Source organism: Ahaetulla prasina, chromosome 1 (assembly GCF_028640845.1).
Source record: "Ahaetulla prasina isolate Xishuangbanna chromosome 1, ASM2864084v1, whole genome shotgun sequence".
Classification (NCBI taxonomy): Eukaryota; Metazoa; Chordata; class Lepidosauria; order Squamata; family Colubridae; genus Ahaetulla; species Ahaetulla prasina.
Genome location: NC_080539.1, coordinates 339,217,503 through 339,239,911, shown reverse-complemented (window position 1 = coordinate 339,239,911; position 22,409 = coordinate 339,217,503). Strand labels below are relative to the sequence as shown.

General features: G+C 38.1%; 1 protein-coding gene across 11 annotated transcripts in view; it reads right to left on the bottom strand.

Annotated features, from left to right (window-relative positions):
* Window positions 1–9,763: 9,763 nt before the first annotated feature.
* Window positions 9,764–22,409, bottom strand: part of TRAF3 (TNF receptor associated factor 3) — an 89,371-nt gene continuing 76,725 nt past the window's right edge. For all 11 annotated transcript variants that reach the window (XM_058162763.1, XM_058162768.1, XM_058162757.1 and 8 more), the window contains 3 exons: window positions 21,031–21,171; window positions 17,194–17,368; window positions 9,764–15,001 (listed from right to left, as the gene is read on the bottom strand). In XM_058162763.1, the coding sequence (XP_058018746.1) occupies window positions 14,430–15,001; window positions 17,194–17,368; window positions 21,031–21,171 (888 nt within the window). In that variant the 3' untranslated portion in view covers window positions 9,764–14,429. The remainder of the gene's footprint in view (window positions 15,002–17,193; window positions 17,369–21,030; window positions 21,172–22,409) is intronic.

The window sequence follows — 22,409 nt, the reverse complement described above, 5'->3', positions numbered from 1 at the left end:
CTTGAAATCTTGGATTTAGAAAACTTAGAACTCCGCCGCCTTCGACAGGACCTGTGTTTAACTCATAGAATCATCTATTGCAATGTCCTTCCTGTTGAAGACTACTTCAGCTTCAATCACAACAATACAAGAGCAAACAATAGATTTAAACTCAGTGTTAACTGCTTCAATCTTGATTGCAGAAAATATGACTTCTGTAACAGAGTTATATACTTGGAACACACTACCTGACTCTGTGGTGTCTTCTCAAAATCCCCAAAGCTTTAACCAAAAATTATCTACTATTGACCTCACCCCATTCCTAAGAGGTCTGTAAGGGGCGTGCATAAGAGCACAAATGTGCCTACCGCTCCTGTCCTATTGTTTCCTTTCATTATATCCAATTAATATAGTTATTACATACTTATACTCATATATATGCTTATATATTATAGTTATTTTCATGTTTATGCTTATATATACTGTTGTGACAAAAATAAATAAATAAAATAAAATAAAAGGTTATTTTTATATAAATAAAAGGTTAAAATAAAATACCTTCTCTTTTTCCACTATGACTTAGCTCTTAGTTTGATTCTGCCTTCTCAAAATAGAGGAATTAATTATTTTTCTGTACAATTCACTGCAAGTGTAGACTTTATAATAAACCCAATTTCCATGCTTTATCGTTTTTAGCATGTCAGATATCCTTGGCTCTCAAAACAGGACAGGGACACACAAAGAAATGTTGTCATTTTCAAGAAACCCATTTTTCCCTTTTACCAAGCTAGCAAATAGTTTTGTAAGGTGTTTACAAAATCAAGAAGAAAATGATCCTGTTAATCAAAACATTACATTGTAAAGATGGATGAGGGAATAATAAAGGAAGACATTCAATGATAATCATGTTAGACAAAGCTATATTTTATACCTACATTGAAACTATTTTTTTTAAAAAAATTATTTATTTGTGTGGAATTGAATCTGGGATTGCTGTCTGCATTTGGGAAAAACAGTTGCAGCCAAGCAAACACCTCCCATCCGTCTTCTCAAAGACTCAGCGTAGCTTATACTTTTTTCAAAAGGGCTGTGAAGGTTTACAGCTCCGAAAACCTCATTCATTCATTCATTCATTCATTCATTCATAAATTTATTACAAGCATCCAGGCTAGAGTTTCAACTGCCTGGCTAATTGAGCCACCTCATGTTTTCAAGGATATGCTAATGTCCAGAGACAACCATATCTTATCAGGCCCTTAGCTTGCAAACATAAATACTAAGACAAGTGTGTGTGTGGGTGCGTAGGTGAAAAGGAGATAAGAAAATAATAAATGGTTGGGGAAGCAGGAGGCAATGTTTTGAGATTGACAACTATTGAAGGCAGGCAACAAGGGTTATCAGCCAGTTAACTTGGCAGATAACTTGGGGCTTCCAATTTTTGTATTTAAAAGTACAGGTATATTTGTAAAGGTCTATGCTTATACTAAGAAATTACAAAGTTAAAACACAATTCCTTTAATAACAAGTATACGGCAGGGCTTAATATGCTTTGAAATTTATTTAGGAGCACTGCAGACCTCACATAGCACATCTGCTTTTAATTAAAACTACATTAATCTTAATGATTGACTTCTTGAAGCAATGCTATTTTTTCAGGCTTGTGTGGAACTTTAAACATGAAGTCACTCTGACAATTAGCAGCATTGATGTATTTGGGCATGGTTTGAAGTTCATCCAAGTAATGTTGAAATTGTGCAATCTTATTGACAAATCTTCAGGTCACTTAGATTCCAATCTATCCTAAAACTCACCCATTTTCCTTAGAATCATACTTCAATTTGACATTTGATGTCATTTGGATATAGCAACTGAGTATGTCTAATCCTATAAAACTTACACAGGAGTATAGATATTCCCATATAGCTAAACCAAACTCTAAACGTCATTTAATTTTCTTTGTGATGTAGTTAATATCACTTGAAAAATAGCCCCAAAATATAGATTGCAGATCTGGTCCACAAAAATCCGTTAAGTGGCAGTAAGAATTTTCAGTATCTGCTAGCTCTCTCCTTGGAAACTTAGAAATTCCTGGTTCTCTTTTGCTTGACATACAGTATCTGATGACAAGAAAAGTTTTGACCATGCTATAAAGTCCAGGGAACCACTCTAAATTGAACTGATAAATTTATCTCAAAAGATTTATATTTTATATTAATTTCTTCTTAGAAAGCAACTCATTTTGACATGTATTTTTTTTAATAAATTGGATTTATTTTTTTAAATTTGCATTTATATCCCGCCCTTCTCCAAAGACTCAGGGCGGCTTACACTATGTTAAGCAATAGTCTTCATCTATTTGTATATTATATACAGCGTCAACTTATTGCCCCCAACAATCTGGGTCCTCATTTTACCTACCTTATAAAGGATGGAAGGCTGAGTCAACCTTGGGCCTAGTGGGACTTGAACTTGCAGTAATTGCAAGCAGCTGTGTTAATAAGACTGTCTTAGTCTGTTGAGCCACTAGAGCCCACCTCCCCTCCCAATTTAGGAAACAGCCTAACATGTATACCAGGTTACTCAGCTAATGATTCTTACAGATTAAAAGAAACTCCTGAAGAGGTCTACTCTTCCATATGGGTGTAATTGTAAGTTTAGAGTGTAATGTATTCATATTAAAACTGTTACATATTAGGTGAACTGTAGCATACTTTGCAGTGAAATACAAAGCACAAGAGGAATTGGCAGGAAGCAAGTGAACTGAAAATAGATAAAAGGATGTTTTAATTTTGTGCATCAACATAACATGAAAAAAATAAAACACAATTCTGTTTCTTAAAAAATATGACTTCCTACTTAGGTTTATTTTTTTCCTTTAATACAGTTCAGCATTTCAAAGTTTTGCATTCTACACACTGTTCTCAATTATTAGCATCAAAACACAAGACAGAGCAAGACCTTCAAATACAAATAAATACCAAATAACAATACAATAAACTGAAGGACAACATAGAATAATGCTATTGGGAAATTAGGATATGTTGCTAATAGTTATTAACAACATTGTATTGCTGAGCAATAAATTATACACTTCAAAGTTTCCTTTCCTTTAAAAAGAAAATACAAAAATCATTGATTACCAGATTCACTTACTTGCACTGTATCCTTTATAGCTATCTATAATTAAAACAGGCAGAATATACACAATCAAATGAGGTTGGCCTTCTTTGGTCTTTGTTTCTGGATCAGAAAACTGAACACAACCAATGTACCTTTTACCAAAGAATAGAATATGAAATAAACCACCACACAAATTTACACAGACTGATTTTGTACAGAGTTCATAGTACTGATGAATTTAACAGGTATTTCTTCTTGGAAAAGGATGATCATTTTTTCCATCACATTGAATTAATGGCATTTTATGGATGTTAAAAGGTTATCCTACTTGTCTTAAACAACAGATTCATAGTCCATCATTTTAAGATGGGGTATCCCGTTACATCCTCATTTATCCTGAACCTCTGGAGGTTTTGGATCCAGTGAAAAAAACTATTTTCTCATACAAACTGTACAAGATATACATTTTAGAGAGCTAGAGAGAAAATACAATACAAGGTGGTTCAGTGCCTTGGCAATTCAATGATTTCCCCCCATTTTCCAAGTGCACAAAGGCTAACTCTCTGCCAGGAGAAGAGGTCCTGGTTGGAAAATATTGTGTTCTCATGCAATAGCTCTGCTAAAGTTCAGAATCGTCTCAGCAAGGAAGGAGTTATTTAAAAATAGTGGTTTATTTCAAAAACCCCGTTTACCAAACTGTTCACGATCAGAACTCCCTTTAGTTAGAAACTAGTCTTTCTAGAAGTGGCAACAGCAAATTGTAAGGAAAGAAGCAATCTTTCCATCCATCATCTAATAAAAATGGCAAGGGTAAGAGAACGGGATCTAAGTCTAATTTCAAATGTTATGGGATTCTAGAGCTGGGATTCTAATTTAATGCTTATAAAATCTGGAGTGCTTGCATGCTTCCAATAAGGAACCCCTTATTGAAAAAGTATTATAGATAGGCACTGCCTAATCCTAAACTTTAATGCATCTGACACACTGATGCTTGAAATGAGGTATACTCACAGCACAACACACTTAGCATCATACTAGAACCACAAGCAAATGTTTAGGATTAGGCTTAAAACTTTCATGAAATGGAAGACGAAAAGCTACATGGTCTTGCCAATTTGCTAGAAGATAATTAAGATTTAAGCAATCCTTTTTGTGGCCTAATGCTACTTCAGTACCATACAGGATAACCATATTCTGCAGCCATAATAATGCTTCAACTTTCCTCTATTTTGCATTAGTCTCGACAAGATTAGAGATCAATTTCAGCATAATATTTTACATTCAAAGGATGGCTCTTAATGAATGATTATCCTCGCTGTGAATTTTGCTTATGTGAGATTATTTAGATTCACCTCTATGAGGGACTTCAAATGGGGAAATGATAGAGTTCCCTTCATTGAGGAGAGGCTACGCAATCTACATACACCAACAAGGTGATTTGTATTGTTTCTCAGCTTTAGCTGGCATTTGCACAATAATCACAAGGGAGGAAAAGTTAAGTAATGTGATTGATTTAATTTGTCATTAGATATGAGGAAGGTTCATCCTTTTATGAAGCAGTTTGATGGGGTGTTTCACTCAAGTCTGTTGAAAAAAAGGACTTACTTTGAAATTTGCACAGCCCTATTCTATATGGAGAAATTTATTACCATGAGCTATTTTTTTTCCTTTCAATTCACACAATAAGTAATGAATCTCATATTCACAGTCTTTAGGAGCCAAGCATGGATGCAAGACATTTATGCTGGAAATGATCCTTATATTAAAAAGCAGGAAGTAGTAGTTAAGCCCTCAATGTATTTTCTTTAAAATAATTATAATATTCACAGTGCAGAAGTTGACAGAAAAGAATTAAGTCATGCGCTTAAAGTATTTTAAGTTCACCTTGTCCAATAAAGCCCTTAAAACTGAAATCTTTAAAAAAAAAAGCTCTACCAGAAGTTTTTATGAAATCAAGACACAGGTTATCATTACTGTTGGGCACACACTGGAATATACATACTGAATTTCTCTGATAATAAGATTATCAATTGCAAAAGTAAAAGGACATCATAACGTGTACATTGGACAAATATGTTCCCAAAGCATGATGACTGATCAGTCAGTTACACAGGATAAAAGCAGGTTCCTTGCCCATTTTTATGGCACAGCAATAAATAACAATGTTTAGTGGCCTAAAAGTAGCACAAGGAGGTCAGAGCCTGGGTATTCTATATAGCACCTACACAGACTTGCCCTCCATAGAACATTCAATTTCAGTTTCTAAACAAATAAGCAATTTTGAGGCTTGTTTGATATCAGTAAAGCACTGCAGAGGGAAATTGTACCAAGCACCAAGTTACTATTTGGAGTTGATCGAAACTTTATTATTATTATTATTATTTATTGGATTTATAAACCGCCCTTCTCCCGAAGGACTCAGGGCGGTGTACAGCCAGGATAAAAAAGAACAATATACAGTTAAAATACAATTAAAAAAACTTATTATACAGTATGGCCGAAATAATTAAGAATTATGAATCTAAAAACCCCAATTAAAACTAGAGAGAAAATTTAAGATTTAAAATTCAACAATTTAAGAAAGCCCCGCACGAACAAACAAATATGTTTTCAGTTCGCGGCGAAAAGTCGAAGGTCAGAAATTTGACGAAACCAGGGGAGTTCGTTCCAAGAGTGGGGCCCCACAGAGAAGGATCTTCCTCTGGGGCCGCCAGCCGACATTGTCTGGCGGACGGCACCCTGAGAAGGCCCTCTGTGGGAGCGCACGGGTCGGTGGGAGGCATGAGGTAACAGAAGGCGGTCCCGTAAGTACCCAGGTCCCAAGCCATGGAGCGCTTTAAAGGTGGTTACCAAGACCTTGAAATGCACCCGAAGGCAACAGGAAGCCAGTGCAGTCTGCGAGGAGAGGTGTCACATGTGAGCTACGCGTGACTCCCTCTATCACCCGCAGCTGCATTCTGGACCAACTGAAGCCTCCGAGTGCATCTCAAGGGAGCCCCATGTAGAGAGCATTGCAATAATCCAGGCGGAGGTAACCAGAGCGTGAGTGACTGTGCATAGGGCATCCCGATCAAGGAAGGGCGAACTGGCGCACCAGGCGAACCTGGTGGAAGGCTCTCCTGGAGACGGCCGCCAAATGATCTTCAAACGACAGCCGTGCATCCAGGAGAACACCCAAGCTGCGCACTCCTCCTTTGGGGCCAATAACTCGCCCCAACAGTCAGCTGCGGCTGCAGCTGACTGTATCGGGTGCCGCATCCACAGCCACTCCGCCTTGGAGGGATTGAGCTTGAGCCTGTTCCTCCCCATCCAGACCCGTCGGCCTCCAAACACCGGGACAGCACTGACAGCTTCGTTGGGGTGGCCGGGGTGAAAAATACAGCTGAGTATCATCAGCGTACAGTTGATATCTCACCCCAAAGCCACTGATGATCTCACCCAGCGGCTTCATATAGATGTTGAACAGGAGGGTGAGAGAATCGACCCTGCGGCACCCCACAAGTGAGGTGTCTCGCGGTCGACCTCTGCCCCCCTGTCAACACCGTCTGCGACCGGTCGGAGAGATAGGAGGAGAACCACCGATAAACGGTGCCTCCCACTCCCAATCCCTCCAACCGGTGCAGCAGGATACCATGGTCGATGGTATCGAAAGCCGCTGAGAGGTCTAATAGGACCAGAGCAGAGGAATAACCCCTGTCTCTGGCCCTCCAGAGATCATCCACCAACGCGACCAAAGCTGTCTCCGTGCTGTATCCGGGTCGGAAACCGGACTGGAACGGGTCTAGATAGACGGCTTCATCCAGGTACTGGGGTAGCTGCCGTGCCACAGCACTCTCTACAACCTTCGCTTCACTGCGAAGGTTGGAGACCGGACGGTAATTACCTAAAATAGCTGGGTCCAGGGAAGGCTTCTTAAGGAGGGGTCTCACCACTGCCTCCTTCAAGGCGGCAGGGAAAACTCCCTCCAACAAAGAAGCGTTGGTAATCCCCTGGAGCCAGCCTCGTGTCACTTCCCGGGAGGCCAGCACCAGCCAGGAAGGGCACGGGTCCAGTAAACATGTCGTAGTATGCAGCCTCCCCAGCAACCTGTCCACGTCCTCGAGAGTCACAGGGTCAAACTCATCCCAAATAACCTCCACAAGACGCGACTCCGCCCTCCCACCTGGATCATCCCAATTTCGGTCCAAGCCGTCCCGGAGCTGAACGATTTTGTCGTATAGATAACCACTAAACTCCTCGGCACGGCCCTGCAACGGGTCATCCCGCACCTCCTGATGAAGGAGGGAGCGGGTCACCCGAAACAGGGCGGCCGGGCGGTTATCTGCCGACGCAATGAGGGTGGAAGCATAGGAACGCCTCGCCTCCCTCATTGCCACTAGGTAGGTCCTAGAATAGGATCTAACTAGTGTTCGGTCAGCTTCTGAGCGGCTGGACCTCCAGACGCTCTCTAGGCGTCTTCTCCGGCGTTTCATCTCTCTCAGCCCCTCGGAGAACCAAGGGGCCGGGCGAGGCCTACGCCGGGTCAGAGGCCGCAAGGGCACGACACGGTCCAAAGCTCCAGCCGCGGCCCGTTCCCAGGCCGCAACTAGCTCTTCAGCCGTGCCGTGGGCCAGGTCCTCAGGAAACGGCCCAAGCTCCGTCAGGAACCTCTCCGGGTCCATCAGGCGCCTGGGACGGAACCAACGCATTGGCTCCGTCTCCCTGCAGTGGTGGATAGCGGTCCGAAAGTCTAGGCGAAGGAGAAAATGATCTGACCATGACACCGGTTCTGTTTCTAAGTTGTCTAATACCAGATCATTTCGCCACTGACCAGAGATATAAATCAGGTCCAGTGTGCCACCCCCTGTGTGCGTGGGGCCATCAATTACCTGGATCAGGTCCAAGGCCGTCATGGAAGCCTGGAACTCCCGAGCCGCTGTCGATGACAAGCCCGTCGATGGCAGGTTAAAGTCCCCCATGACTATCAGTCTGGGGGTCTCCACCGCCACCCCGGCGAGTACCTCCAACAGCTCGGGTAGGGCTGTGGTCACGCAGCAAGGAGCCAGGTACGTGATCAACAAGCCCATCTGATCACGATGGCCCCACCTCACAAAGAGGGATTCACAACCGGCAATCTGAGGAACAGTGGCCTCCCTCGGCTCTAGACTTTCTCTAATGACAACCGCTACCCCCCCACCCCTACCTTGGGCTCTCGGCTGATGAAATGCTCGGAAACCTGGTGGGCATAGCTCCACAAGGGGAACCCCCCCCTCCGGGCCCAACCAGGTCTCCGTAATGCCCATATTCATTGGTTTTAACTATTATTTTTGATTGAGAAACAGGAAAAAAATATTAGAAACAATTAACTGTGAAAGCTGGCAGACATTTTCATGCTGTCAATTCATTTGTCTGTATAATAGTTCCAATTTCGATCTACCTATTTTTATCCTCACTTTTGGTCTGAAAAAAAGCACATTTACCACTTGTGGCAGTCCATCCAACACAAGTGTATTTTAAAGCAGCAATAAACTACTTCTTTATATTAAGCAAAGTTGAATTTTACATATCCTGAGCATTTGCTGTTAAATAATAACTTAGTAGCATCCCTAAGTCCTCACTTTCACAACAAGCAAGTGGGAAATGAAAAACTGTCCCGTCAGATAAAGACTAATTACATTACATTTGGCGCATAAGTTTTTCAAGAGGACATATTCTCTGTGACGTAAGCCCCCCCTCTCACTTTTTTAATAGGAAAATGGGAAGTCATTTTAATTATCGTATCTATCCCATACTGGCTATCTGGCTGACTTTATCGTTTCAAGGACTGGGCAGCAGCTACCTGTTATCTATTAATTTTAGACTAACAGTGCCAAGAGCTGAATGGGGGGTGGGGGAATCTTTTGAATGCAAAACATAGGTTCTGCTACTGTCCATCACCTGCTAAGCAATTTCAAAGGGCAATTTGTGAATAACTGCTGAGAAAACTTCAGACACGTCACATAAAAGTATTAGGCTCATAGCTGAAATTAAAACTTTTTTTTTAAATCTATCCATTTATTTATACATTTGCATAGTTGCATGTATGAAGGCATCAAAATGACAGGAGATATCGGAATTTTTGTTAAATCATCAAGGTGCAGAAAAATATCTCCAGTAGTAGTCACTGTCTAGCAGCCGTGTTATGTACCATATTTTAAGAAGCTAGGAAAGCAATATAAACAAGTGTTTTCTCTTTTAAAGTTTCTTGGGGCAAATTGTAACATTTTAAAATAATGCAATCTCAACCATTGACAGACCAGATTATTAAATTAAAATTCTAGAATTCAGACAGATTGGCCAGCTGTTAACATCACTGTTTCATATACTCAAATATTCCTTATGCTCTTTCTCACGATATAAGGAAGTTAGCTTTGAAAAGAGTGGAGTTTATCTCACCTTTATAGGTTAAGAGATCAATTACATTCCATTATCTGTAATACCACTACTTTTTTTCCTATTCTACATTCTCAAAAGCAGTGAAAGTTACAATATAAGGCTGAAAATGAATGCTGCATATAAGCCACCCAAATTCTTACTGTAAATAATTGAAACAAAATAAACAGTAAAACAATGCAAACACAGTCATGCATATTGATCTTTAGGCACTGAAATAACCTTGGTTGGATTCTGTGCGATTAAAAACAGATAGGTTAGCATGATACAATATGAGATGGCAGACTAAAGTGCTTTGTTAAAATATAAGGGAGCAAAACTGCTTGGAGATCTAAGGTGAATTGAAATAACAGCATTGATACTGTAGTTAGCGAGGAAGAAGAAAACACCGATAACCAAGAACTGACTTAATACTGAATTCTATGCATTTCCATTGAAATAAACCTCCCTTGGGGTCATCATTTCAGAGATACATCCTTACCTAAACAAACAAACAGAATGATCATGGGCTGGTAAAAAAGCTATGGGATCGGGGTGGCTTCCATCTTCCTGCTGGCTTCCCCATTGACTTTTCTTGTAGGAAGCTGCAAGAAGAGTTGGAAATGATGATCATGTGTCTGCGGCAGTGTGGCAGCACTGAAGAGGCCACAAGTTTGCCAAATTTAAATCCCATGGGAGCATGAGTCCCAGATTTTGGATGCATTCTTTATGTTAGCCCATTTGAGGTATGTTAATTCAAAACTGGTTGCCTTATCTTAATGAAGGTTAAAAATAATCAAACAGACATGAGAATTTTAGTAGTACACAGAAATGCAATATGTTTTGTAATATCAAGTGCAACTTTGGAGTAGGAGCATCGAAGGGCAGTACTAATGAATAGCCTTTGGGAAAGGAATCCAAAGATATATTTAAAAAATAACATATTCACATTTTTTTTCCAGAAAAAGAGCGATAGCTTTGGACTTTTTAACATACTTTTCTCTCAGTTCAGAGAAGATACCAAGATGGCTGGTTTTGTAGGCAGGCATTTTCTCTTCTGCCCTATCTGAACATAAATCAGGGCTAAGCAAAGATATAAGCTTGTATGATCAAATCAATCATGAAAGTTATTATTTGGGGCAGTGACTAGACTTTTCTCCTTCCTACTATAGAATCACTTTCCATAAAAAATTTACAAAATTAAAAATTGGTTTTTGAAATTTTTTTAATCTTTAAAATGGGTTAACTTTTGGCAATCAAAACAACCTGGTGATATTCTGCAGCAATATTGTTATGTTTTATTATAATTTATATATTCTCTATGTGGATTGGGTTAACGTGGACTTTTAGAATCTTGGAGGTAAAATACATAAAATAAAGTAAATCATATAAATGCAAATTCTAATCCTATTCATATGTCATATTCAATTTACTGTCTCTACATTTCAGGATACAATTTCTTCCACAAACTGGGGCTATTCATGATAGACTAAACAAACATCCTATTAAGAGTACTAGAGATAAATACTATATAAGCTATCATTCTTTCAGTCTTTTTGGATAAACATCTTTATCAAAGAATGTGTTATCATCAAGAACATGTAACTTTACAGCCATCCTACAAAACTTACTTCAGAACATGTTAAGGTTGCCTGAACTAAATAATTTTGTCAATAATTGGCTAGCTAGCTTGCTGTGCTATATTAAAAGCATTAGTGAGCCAATGTGAATGACAAAGAGTATGTTCACAGCGTTAAAATTGGATCACTTTGAAGAAGAAAGCATTTGTTTCTAAAAGACAGCACCAAAATATATGAGAAGATAACCTCAAGTTAATCTTTTGAACAGTATATTTTGTTTTGAATGGGAGTTTTCTCATCCTTTCTGCTCCTCCTTTCTGGGTGCTGGTTTAAAAAAGAACCATTAGCTTATTTTTTTGTGCTTTGGGGAAACAAGTTATTTTTAATCAGCTATCAGACTCTGCAGCAGAAATTCCAGCACTTGCATTGATCTACAGGAGTGTGGCAAGAAGAAAAACTTCACATAATGGTGGGAAAAATAGCTATAGTAATGAAGCCATAACAGCTGCCATAAATATGCTGATATCTGGTCTTATTTATTAACAAGGAAGTTTTAATAAAGTGCACAAGTCCTAATTTTATAGCCCAATAAGACAAGTCAAGTAATTTGTGTTTTAAATGTTTATATATATATTTTAAAAAGGCTTTCAAACTGTCACGCATCAGAGTAATTGGAATATATAAGCCAAAGTTGTTATTGGCAATTTGTAGATTTAAGTAAAAGAATTAGAATTGATTTTTTTTACTCAATTTGCATTTTTAGATGTTTTTGGAATAAGGGTTATTTTTGAAGGAACAGTCCAGATTTTTAGAACACAATTAACATATTTCAATTGGACATTAACTGTATGATGCAGAAGCTATGGGTACTGAGCCCTTTGGACATCTTCACTAGGGAATCCTGTTTTCAGTAAAATTCTGTAATGCATATACAAAAGCTCAGCTACCTGTACTCTCATGACTATTAGAATAGTATGAGAAGCCAGGTTAATTCTTTCCCCTAAGAAAAAGTGATGGGTTTACATCAGCCTGCATAAAACTGTGGCATGTAGATCTTGAGTAGGAAGTCTTCCTTTTGTATCAGAACTAGAATAATAACACTTGCCTTCATACATTGATTGTACCAGTTGACACCTAAGAACCATAAGAAAGACAGAATACAGTACCTGAATAATGGAAGGCAAGAATAGGAAGACATATTGCTACAAAATGCTCTGGCTGCCAAATAGCAGGCCCCATTCAAGCAGGTGGCTTGAAAACCCATGAAAACCACTCAGCATGCACTGTATATTTATTAACAGAAAAATACCTCTTGCAGGCACTGGGTAGGAAGGCACAGCCATAAAGACCAATGGCAAGGGCAAGAAACACAACAATGAAACATGACAATTCAACTGAGTCCTAGACATGAACTCTGTCTATAATGCCCAACGTAAGAGGAAAGCTCAATGGATGTAACATCACTGGCTAGACAACAGGCCACACAATTCCTTTTTCCAGGTCCACATCAGTTTGTTCTAGGGGAGCATTCAGGTTACACAGCACCCATGCAATTAAGCAGCACCCACATGGTTGGTGTACGCTCAAGCTAAGCCATTGGATTTACTAGTCTCACAAAGGACTATTAAAACAGAAGTCAGTAAATTCTGTGGGTTGCAATCAGCATGATTTAAAGGCTGTAGAATGCTTTCTAGTAAAGCTCAGGTAGTTGTTTAAGTAGGAGGCTCCTGTGGGTTTCCCTGCAGGGATAGGTGTCAGTTTGCCAGAAAACCATCGCTGTGAATTGGCTAGCAAATCTATTCTCAATTTCTGAATTGAGCCAAATTGAAATGATTAGCTCTGCTACTTCGAGGCATTTTATCTTGCAGCAGTTTCACTACTGCTTTGGAAACTGAAGGGAAGGGGCACTGTCAGAAGTCCTAGCTCCATAGGAGCACTGTGAACAAAAATATAGCACCTGAATAAGTAGTATTTCATTGATGGAAACACTGGCAAGCCAGACACACATCTGGGTTTCCATTTCTGTATGCTGCAAAATATTGGTGGGTTTTACAGATCAGTCAGCACATTATGCCTAAAGTCCAGTTAAAACAAGTATTCTAACAATCTGAAATTAAAGGCTGAATACAAAACTATGAGCTATAAAGCAGCACGTCACAGCTAAGGCACATGAATGCATGCACGCCACCGTATTTCCATTAAGACACTGCTTTCTCCTAACGGATATCCTCTGTAAGATCCGGTAGAAAAAATTTCTACCTAGAGGATTAATTAGCAGTTTCCCATATAGGTATTACTCAGCACTACGCCTCCTCTCAAACCCAAAAAATATGTTGCACATTTATGCTTTAGCAAAAAATATAATATAATATGTTTATATACACACATCTATTTTATAGAGCTTGGTCTGAGCGCATGAGGCAGAACTTTAAAAACATACAGGATTCCATTTAGAACTCCAAAGTTCAACAAATGCCCTATTTTAGGGTGAAAATTATAAATCTGATAATGATGCACAGCATCCATGAGTGATTTTTTTTCTTAATTTTGAAATAGTGTCATTAACTACGACATATATTGTAGGTTTACATTTCTAAAGAGAAATAACAGCAGTATTGAATAGTTTCTTTTCATATCACAAGTGATAACCTGCATTTGATCTTTTTTTTTCTTCCAAGAAATATCAGTCTATCAACAGTTTTAAAATAAAATGTTTTCTGTAGCAATTAATAGAACTCTAAACAAAAATATGACTCTGATTTAGACACTTTCAAGAAGATCTAGACATTTTTGTCAAGGTCTTCTGACAAAAGTAATTTTTAAAACAGAGACCAGATGAGGCCTTAAAAATAGACAATATACTGTATTTCAGACAACATTGCACTTAGATGTTCAAAGTAATAATATCTTTAACTGCAACAATACTTCATAATTTCTTTTTTTTTTTACTTAACATGCTGACAGTTTCTAGCTAACCCACATGTGAACTTTTATTTTCTAATTAAAATGAAAGTAAAGTCTGATGTCGTATTCAGCATAAGATACTTTTTTTTCCTCTCCCAAATTATTGTCAATAAATTACAAAAAGCTTTTCTGACAGTGATCTTTGTCTTCATGAGGATTAAGTAACTTGTCAGAACTTGAAGTGTTCCTATTAGTTTAGAAAATACACCACAGTTATGGTTTCTTAATGGGTTGCTATTTTTGCCATTGGACCCTATGCAAGTTATACCTCCAAACTCTTCCTCTGTTAACATAAAGTGGTCCTCTCTGAGCTTTAAGGACCTCTCATTGAAGACAGATATAAAAAAGAGCCCCAAATGGAGTTGTCTTCTGTTGAATCTGCCTTTCTGCTATATGTCAGGGGTCTGGTAGATCCGAAGTATCCACTATGACTTTAATAAAAATAGTATCATCTTTAATATATGTTCCATTTTCTAGAACAGTTTGTGCAACAAAGACTGGACAACCAGATGCAATATTCATTTCCCCAGTGGGTTTCTTGAAACTACTGCTGTTGGGGTCTGGTTTGAATGCATCTCCTAAGTGGCGCCGAGAAGGTCCTTGATCCATCAACATAAGGGTGACCTTTTGCTTGAATGGCCAAGGAAGCAATGCATCATATTCTCCCCGCATTATAACAAAGAACAAAGACAAGTGCGTCCCTTTGCCCATCCCATCTCCATTGAGGTAAACCCTGGCACACATCTTATAGCCAAAGTATCCTGTATAAAATGGTTGGCTATATAAGGACAAAGTCTTCCCCATAACAGCCTCTTGCTTTCGACGTTTATAATCTCGAATTTTCCAGATTAACACTCCATTGTAACTTGCTGTTTCCAGGACTTGAAATCGGAGGTCCATATCAGCCAGACGGATGTCATGAACACTTAGCATTTGATCATGCCTAGATAACTGTGATTCTAGAAGACCTAGAAAGAAAACAAGGGACTTTTTAAAATTTTAAAATATGACGAAGGGATTTCCCCATTGTGCCACACTTCTTTCTTCATTTACACCAACCAGGTCTTTAAGCAATATGATCGCTAAGTGAACAGGTGAGCCTTGCTGCAAAGATTACTGGTTGCTGCCATCTCATTCAAATAAAGTTCTTGTACAGCTACACCAGTGTTATTCTCACTCCAGCGGGCATTATCAGACACACGGAATTTGGTCATCAGTGCATGTATTGGTTGCAAAATTAATATTTTATTACCACTGTATTTGTGAATGGAAGCTGACCAAGGTAGTTACTTAACAATAAATAGCTATATAGTACTTGAGAATTCAGTGTGAAGAACACCCAAACTTGATGGATCTTGGCAAAAGGTGTTTCCATAGTATAAAACATGCAAAAAGCTTAGGGTGAAATTAGTTCAAAAACACCTTCAAATTAATACTTTGATCACATTAAAAAAGAGTCTTCAGAAATAATTTTGTGAATCAGTCACACATCTGCAAAATTACACAAATAAAAGGCTTCCTTCCTGCAGCGTGACTAAGTATTGAATGTTCATGTACTTATACTTTTTATTTCAATTTATTTGGCCACCCATCTCAAATGAATGATTCAGGGCAGCTAACAGCATTGAAAAACACCATAAAACAAGATAACAATTATATATATTGAATGCAAGCTGCCCGGAGTCATTGAAGTTGAATTAAATAAGTAATCAGCAACTAAAGTTAAAAAAAACCCAAACAAACCAGCAAACAAATCAATGCCATGTCACAGCCTCTACCACACAACTGGATGGAATGGGACAACTTGCTGCAGCCAACTTGCTCCTGTTTTACTCGCCACAGCCAACTCACTGTGGCCAACTCGTTACAGCCAACTTGCCACAGCAAACATATCAATGCCACATGACAACTCATGTGGGACAATTTAACAATTCAATTTAATTATTTAAAATAAATTAGAAAATATTCTAATTTTTGTCATTCACATTTTATTCTGTTCCTTGTTTTACATCCTTTCTTTAATGATTCTAGTCCACTATTTCTTTGATATTAGTCCTGCAGTGAATTATCCTTTGGTGAATTGGCAGTGGCAAGTTAGGTGTGGTGAGTTGGCCAGGGCAAATTGTCACAGACCCATCTAGATCTCCAAGCTCAGGTCTTGGAGGAAAGATGGTCTAAAGGTAAATGCAAGTTTGCATATGTGGGGGAGATATGTGTGCAGGTATATTTGCACACATATGCAGAAACTGAAATAATATTTTCTGTGGTTTAAATGTTCTATTGCTCTAGTTGAATGTTTTTTTTAATATTATAGGGGGCTTTAACCTCTCTCAGAATTATCCTCAGTAAATCAATTCTCCATGCTTACCAGAGTCACTTTCCTCTCTTTGGAATGGGAGCTTGTGAAATTTCAATCACCAGTAGAAGCAAGGAGAATCCTACCTGAACTTCAAGCTCTGAATGACTATAGTACTGCTCTGTAATAAATGAAGAGTAATTCAAGGTATCTTAACAGATGGCAATCCTTTTATATGCTAATTTGTCTTTCAATTGACTAAACAGTATTGTGTGAGCCTCTTAGAAAAGTACATGTCATATTGCTAATTGGTGGCTTTATTGCTTCATTCAAATGAGGCAATGACCTTTTTATTTTATCTGATCCCAATTGTGCTGCTCAGAAGAAAGATTCCTCTGAACTAAAAATGTATGATGTTAAGTCTTATAGTAGAAGTAACCTCAAGCTATAAATGGGGAATGTATCAAGCAAAATATAATGTAATTAAATACGTTTTTCTTCTTCCTTTAGAAGACAATTGCTATTGATTTTCTGAATACATACTTTATATACTGTATTTCAAGAAATGAAACTTCTCTGGAATTCTGAAAACCATTTTTTCCCTAAACAATCAAAACAAATAGTATTATCAACCATGTGGCTCTTAGCAAACTATATATACCACTTTGCTCTAATGGGGCTTGACAGGAGAATACCTCAGTTGGTTTAGCAGCATAAACACTCTAAAATAAACATTATGCAAATTAATAAAAGAATCAAGTTAAATAAATAGATATCTTGCAAGAGGTTACAGGGCAGCCACATTTCAGAATGTCTAATTTGTCAGAATCTGCTGTTACGTCACCATCTTATGTTTAAACTTACCTGTGTTTCTAGCTCCTTGCCCAGTATTTTTATCAATGCTTTCCAGTTCAGTCACCCTATTCTGGAGGGACTCAACACTACTCTTCATGCTGTCTGCTTCTTCCCAGTTCTGTCGGAAAGGTCGAATCTCCTTGTCTAGTTCTTTCAGCTTCTCAGCTTGACTATCTATTACCCGCTTTTAGAAAAAAGTAAATTGCATAAATATAAAAGAACCTCAAGGAAAATAATAGTAATTACATAGTAATTATATAAGAATTTCAAATAAATCAGACATGACTGCTTAGTACCATCCTCTGGTACTCACCCATCTAATAAACCTTATTAAATCCTAAACAATAAAGTGAAAATAAAATTTAAGGAAACTTACAAATCTGGGCAAGTCTTTTCAAACAATTTTGAACAAACAAATAACTTTGGCATCCATTTAGTTATGGAAGGAAGTTTACTGAAACATTTGTATAGCACAACACTACTATTACAGTTGCAATGTGAAAGAGAGATATATTGCTATATTCTTTTTGGCCAGGCAAAATCAACAGAGATGTGAGAAATAGCAAGTATGTGACTGAGAAAAATCTTGGGGTGAAAAAACACTACAAAGCTTGTTCTCTGTTCCTCTCCAACTGTACCATCACTGCAAAATATAAATGTATTATGAAACCAGAAAATAGGTCCGAGTCCTAGTGTTTAGTGGGCCAAGGCATATCAATAGGACTTTTGCACTTTACTTATATACCACTCTATAATGCTATACAGCAGTGTCAGCATATTGCCTGCAACAATCCAGGTCTTCATTTTACCAACCTTGGAAGGATGGAAGGCTGAGTCAACCTTGAGCCCCATAAGGATCGAACTCCAAGCTATGGGTAGAGTTAGCTTGCAATACTGCATTTTAACCACTGCACCACCACAGCTCTATTGTATTTTCTAATACAATACAATGCCCCATACAATTTGAAAAACCAAAAAATTTAAAAAATCACAGGATTTGAAGTGACAAGTATTACTAGTCAAACCCAACTTAGATAGAATATTTACTACAGCTATAATGTTCTCTACTGTATTTATATTATTACAGCAGGCAAAAGAAAATTGTAAGTGATTTCTGAATCATTCTTTATCAGTTCCCACTACTAATGACAACTCCTAATCAGTTTCAAATTATAGTATTTCCCAGCCATATTAATATTTGGTTAAGATTTTTAAGCAAACAATTCATTTATTTCATTTAATCAATTGTACCCATGAGTTGAAAAATAACTGGCCAAGATAGATAATAATAATAATAATGACAAAGTTGTAAGGGACCTTGGAGGCCTTCTAGTCCAACCCCCTGCCCAGGCAGGAAACCCTACACTATTTCAGACAAATGGTTATCCAACCTCTTCTTAAAATTTTCCAGTGTTGGAGCATTCACAACTTCTGGAGGCAAGTTGTTCCACTTATTAATTATTCTAACTGTCAGGAAATTTCTCCTTAGTTCTAAGTTGCTTCTCTTCTTGATTAGTTTCCATCCATTGCTTCTTGTTCTACCCTCAGGTGCTTTAGAGAATAGTTTGACTCCCTCTTCTTTGTGACAACCCCTGAGATATTGGAACACTGCTATCATGTCTCCCCTAGTCCTTCTTTTCATTAAACTAGACATACCCAGTTCCTGCAACCGTTCTTCATATGTTTTAGCCTCCAATCCCCTAATCATCTTTGTTGCTCTTCTCTGCACTCTTTCTAGAGTCTCAACATCTTTTTTACATCGTGGCAACCAAAACTGAATGCAATACTCCAAGTCTGGCCTTACCAAGGCATTATAAAGTGGTATTAACACTTCACGTGTTCTTGATTCTATCCCTCTGTTTATGCAGCCCAGAACTGTGTTGGCTTTTTTAGCAGCTGCTGCACACTGCTGGCTCATATCTAAATGGTTGTCCACTAGGACTACAAGATCCCTCTCACAGTTACTACTATTGAGCAAGGTACCACGTATACGGTACCTGTGCATTTTGGGTTTTTTTGCCTAAATGTAGAACCTTACTTTTTTCACTGTTGAATTTCATTTTGTTAGATAGTGCCCAATGTTCAGGTCTGTCAAGATCCTTCTGTATCTTGAGCCTATCTTCTGGAGTGTTGGCTATTCCTGCCAGCTTGGTGTCATCTGCAAATTTGATGAGTTGCCCCATCTATCCCCTTGTCCAAGTCATTAATGAAGATGTTGAAGAGTACTGGGCCTAAAACAGAGCCTTGGGGTACTCCACTGCATACTTCCCTCCATGTGGATGTAGTTCCATTGAGGACTACATGTTGAGTGCGGTTGGTCAGCCAGTTACAAATCCAACTGGTGGTGATGCTGTCTAACCCACATTTTTCTATATTATCTAGTAGTAGGTTATGGTCTACTTTATCAAATGCTTTACTGAAGTCCAAGTAAATTATATCGACAGTATTCCTCTGGTCCACTAATTTTGTCACTTTGTCAAAGAATGCAATATGATTTTTCAGATAATTTCATCTTGATCTAGAAGGAGAACAAGAGGAAACATTTTGTCTTCTATGTGGCTTGATTATGCCTTATTTTTAAGTTCAAACAAGCCAGTGAGGGGGAATTTTAGTATACACACACACACACACACATACACGTGCTGAAAGCTCAGGCAGATATCATGAAATTTAGGGTTAATGGTATAGACAAAGAAGTCTGCTTTTCTCAATTATTCACCCATTATTTAAAAAAAAAGGAAAGATGCTCTCAAATTCTTTCAGTTTCATTGTATCACAGAAGAACCATCCTGAAAAGTATCTACTATAACCCAGTGGCATTTCAGAATGACTTTCCTTCCATAATTATAACATTTGAAAAATCAGTGAAAATATTGTATTTTCTCATATTTTTTTAAGAAGATACACAATTGCTTTATGCTCTAGAACCATGATGGCGAACCTATGGCGCGCATGCCAGAGGTGGCACGAAGAGCTCTCTCTGCTGGCACGTGCGCCATCGCCCCAGGTCAGATCTCCGTGATGTTTCTTTTATGAGCTTCTGTTTCCCTGAAAACGATGAAAAGAAGCTCATGAAAGAAAAAGATCTTACTTCTTGCTGCACTGCCGGTGTTGGGATGCTCTGCCTCCCGCCGGCCAGCTGGTCTTTGGGTCTCTGCTACACATGCCTGCACATGTGTGTGCATGTCTATGCATTCATACATTCACACATGTCCATGCATTCGCTCACACACCTTTTAGTTTGGGCATGTGCGCGCGTGCAGTTTGGGCACTCAGTGTCTAAAAGGTTTGCCATCACTGCTCTAACATATGACCTAAATATATTGTTAAATCACACAGCCATATGATTTAAAAATCATTTTAAAAAAGTTGCCCAGAATTTATTTTCTTTAAAAAAAGAGAATCAATTAGTTCTGCAGTACTAAAATATGTAGAGAGCTGTACCCTTATTATTTTAACCCACTGTCTTGGGAAAAAGAAAGTCATAAATAATAATCATCAGCCTACCATACGTGTACAATTTACATTAATAAATGAATGTCGCTATTTGAGGTAAAAAAGCGACATTTAAACACATTTGGATTTACAAATAATGATATACATTCTCACCATAAAAGCTGTACCTGTGTGTTTTCATATAACTTCATGAAGATAACCAAGAAGGAGTTATTAGCATGTATCTACATTGCACAGTAATGTTTTCTTGAACATGTATCTATTCATAGATAGCTGATTCCTGGGGAAGCGTTTAAGTTTGCAGACTTGACTAGTCTTCAACATGAAACCAAAACCTAAGGAGATGGTTTCTGTTGTTGTTTTTTAATGGAAGGAAAGCCAAAATCTTACCTGCAGGTGATGTATTTTAGTTTCATTACTTCGCAGCATTTCCTTCTGTCTCTCAATTTCTATTTCAAAGCTACAAATTTGATTATGTAAAGTTTGTATGCTCTTGTTCTTTTCCAAACTTTCATTTTGGAGCATGGCCACCTGAAAAAAAACAAACCTAAAATTATTCCTCCAAATGTGGAAAAGCTTCAGCTATCTCTCATGGTCAATAAATTACAAAAGAAGTAAGATGGGGATAATTGTGTCATCCTGCTTTGTCTCTTAAACAAAATAAACCTACTGGCGATGTGTTCTGTGGCCAGGACTGAAGCTACTATATATGTAGCAATTAAGTGAAACTAAAAGTGATGAAAGCCAAAATCTGCCTATAATAATTTTATGAATGAAATCACACAAAGGAAAAAATGAAAGAGGGAAAAGCTTTGTTGATATTCCCTGAAAATAATCAATCCATGCTTTTGTTTCCTTAAAATTCTCAGCCAACTTTCTAGACTTTTGAATAGTTTCATAAAAGAGGGCTAACTAGTACATTTTATTCACAGCATGTGTCACCCTCGAGAACTTGCACTTGGTTGATCACTGTATTTCCTTCCCTAAAAATATCTTGCACCTGGAATTCAGTTTTCTTGTCTTGCCAAAGGCATATTCTATATATTTGAAACTGAGAGCAACTAGGAAAAATGTTCATGTAAAGCAAACCTTATTGAAAACTGCTAAGGATAAACATGTATGATCCATCCAACCTAGTCCTAACTATCAATAACAGTAAAAATACACCAAGATAGACAAACATCCATTTTTCTATCATTAGTAATTAAACTGTGTAAAATCAACTAACCCTTGTTGGGTTTTTTTTAAGAGGATGCTCTCCCAACAACTTGCTCTGGAACCCGAACAGTATTTGCAGAATGTTGAACTTTAAAAAACACAGACACACAATGAAGATGTATGCCCAGGCATAGCAAAACTCTAAAAACTTTATTTAGCTTACTTCCTACCATTTCAGAGCCAGCCTCAGGCAGATTAGGTAACTTTCCAAGATGATATCACACAAGTAGCATTCACCATCCCAGAACATAATATAAGTACTACTTTATATTTATACTAAGTTCCCCTGTTAATCTCAGCTCTATGAATAAGTGTTTATCCTAGAATTCTCTCAGGGAACACCCAGTATATCTGTTCATATATTCTAGTTTAAGATGACGAAGCTACAATACAATATCAAAGGCAATACAATTTGTAAGAGATAAGATGATTCCTGACTATTTTAGAAAGGATGCATATAAAGATATTCAGATTCTGCATTGGTACTTGTTGCATGTAATATGGTGCTGGAATCTGTAGCCCTTCAGATGTTTTTTACCGATTACTGGACT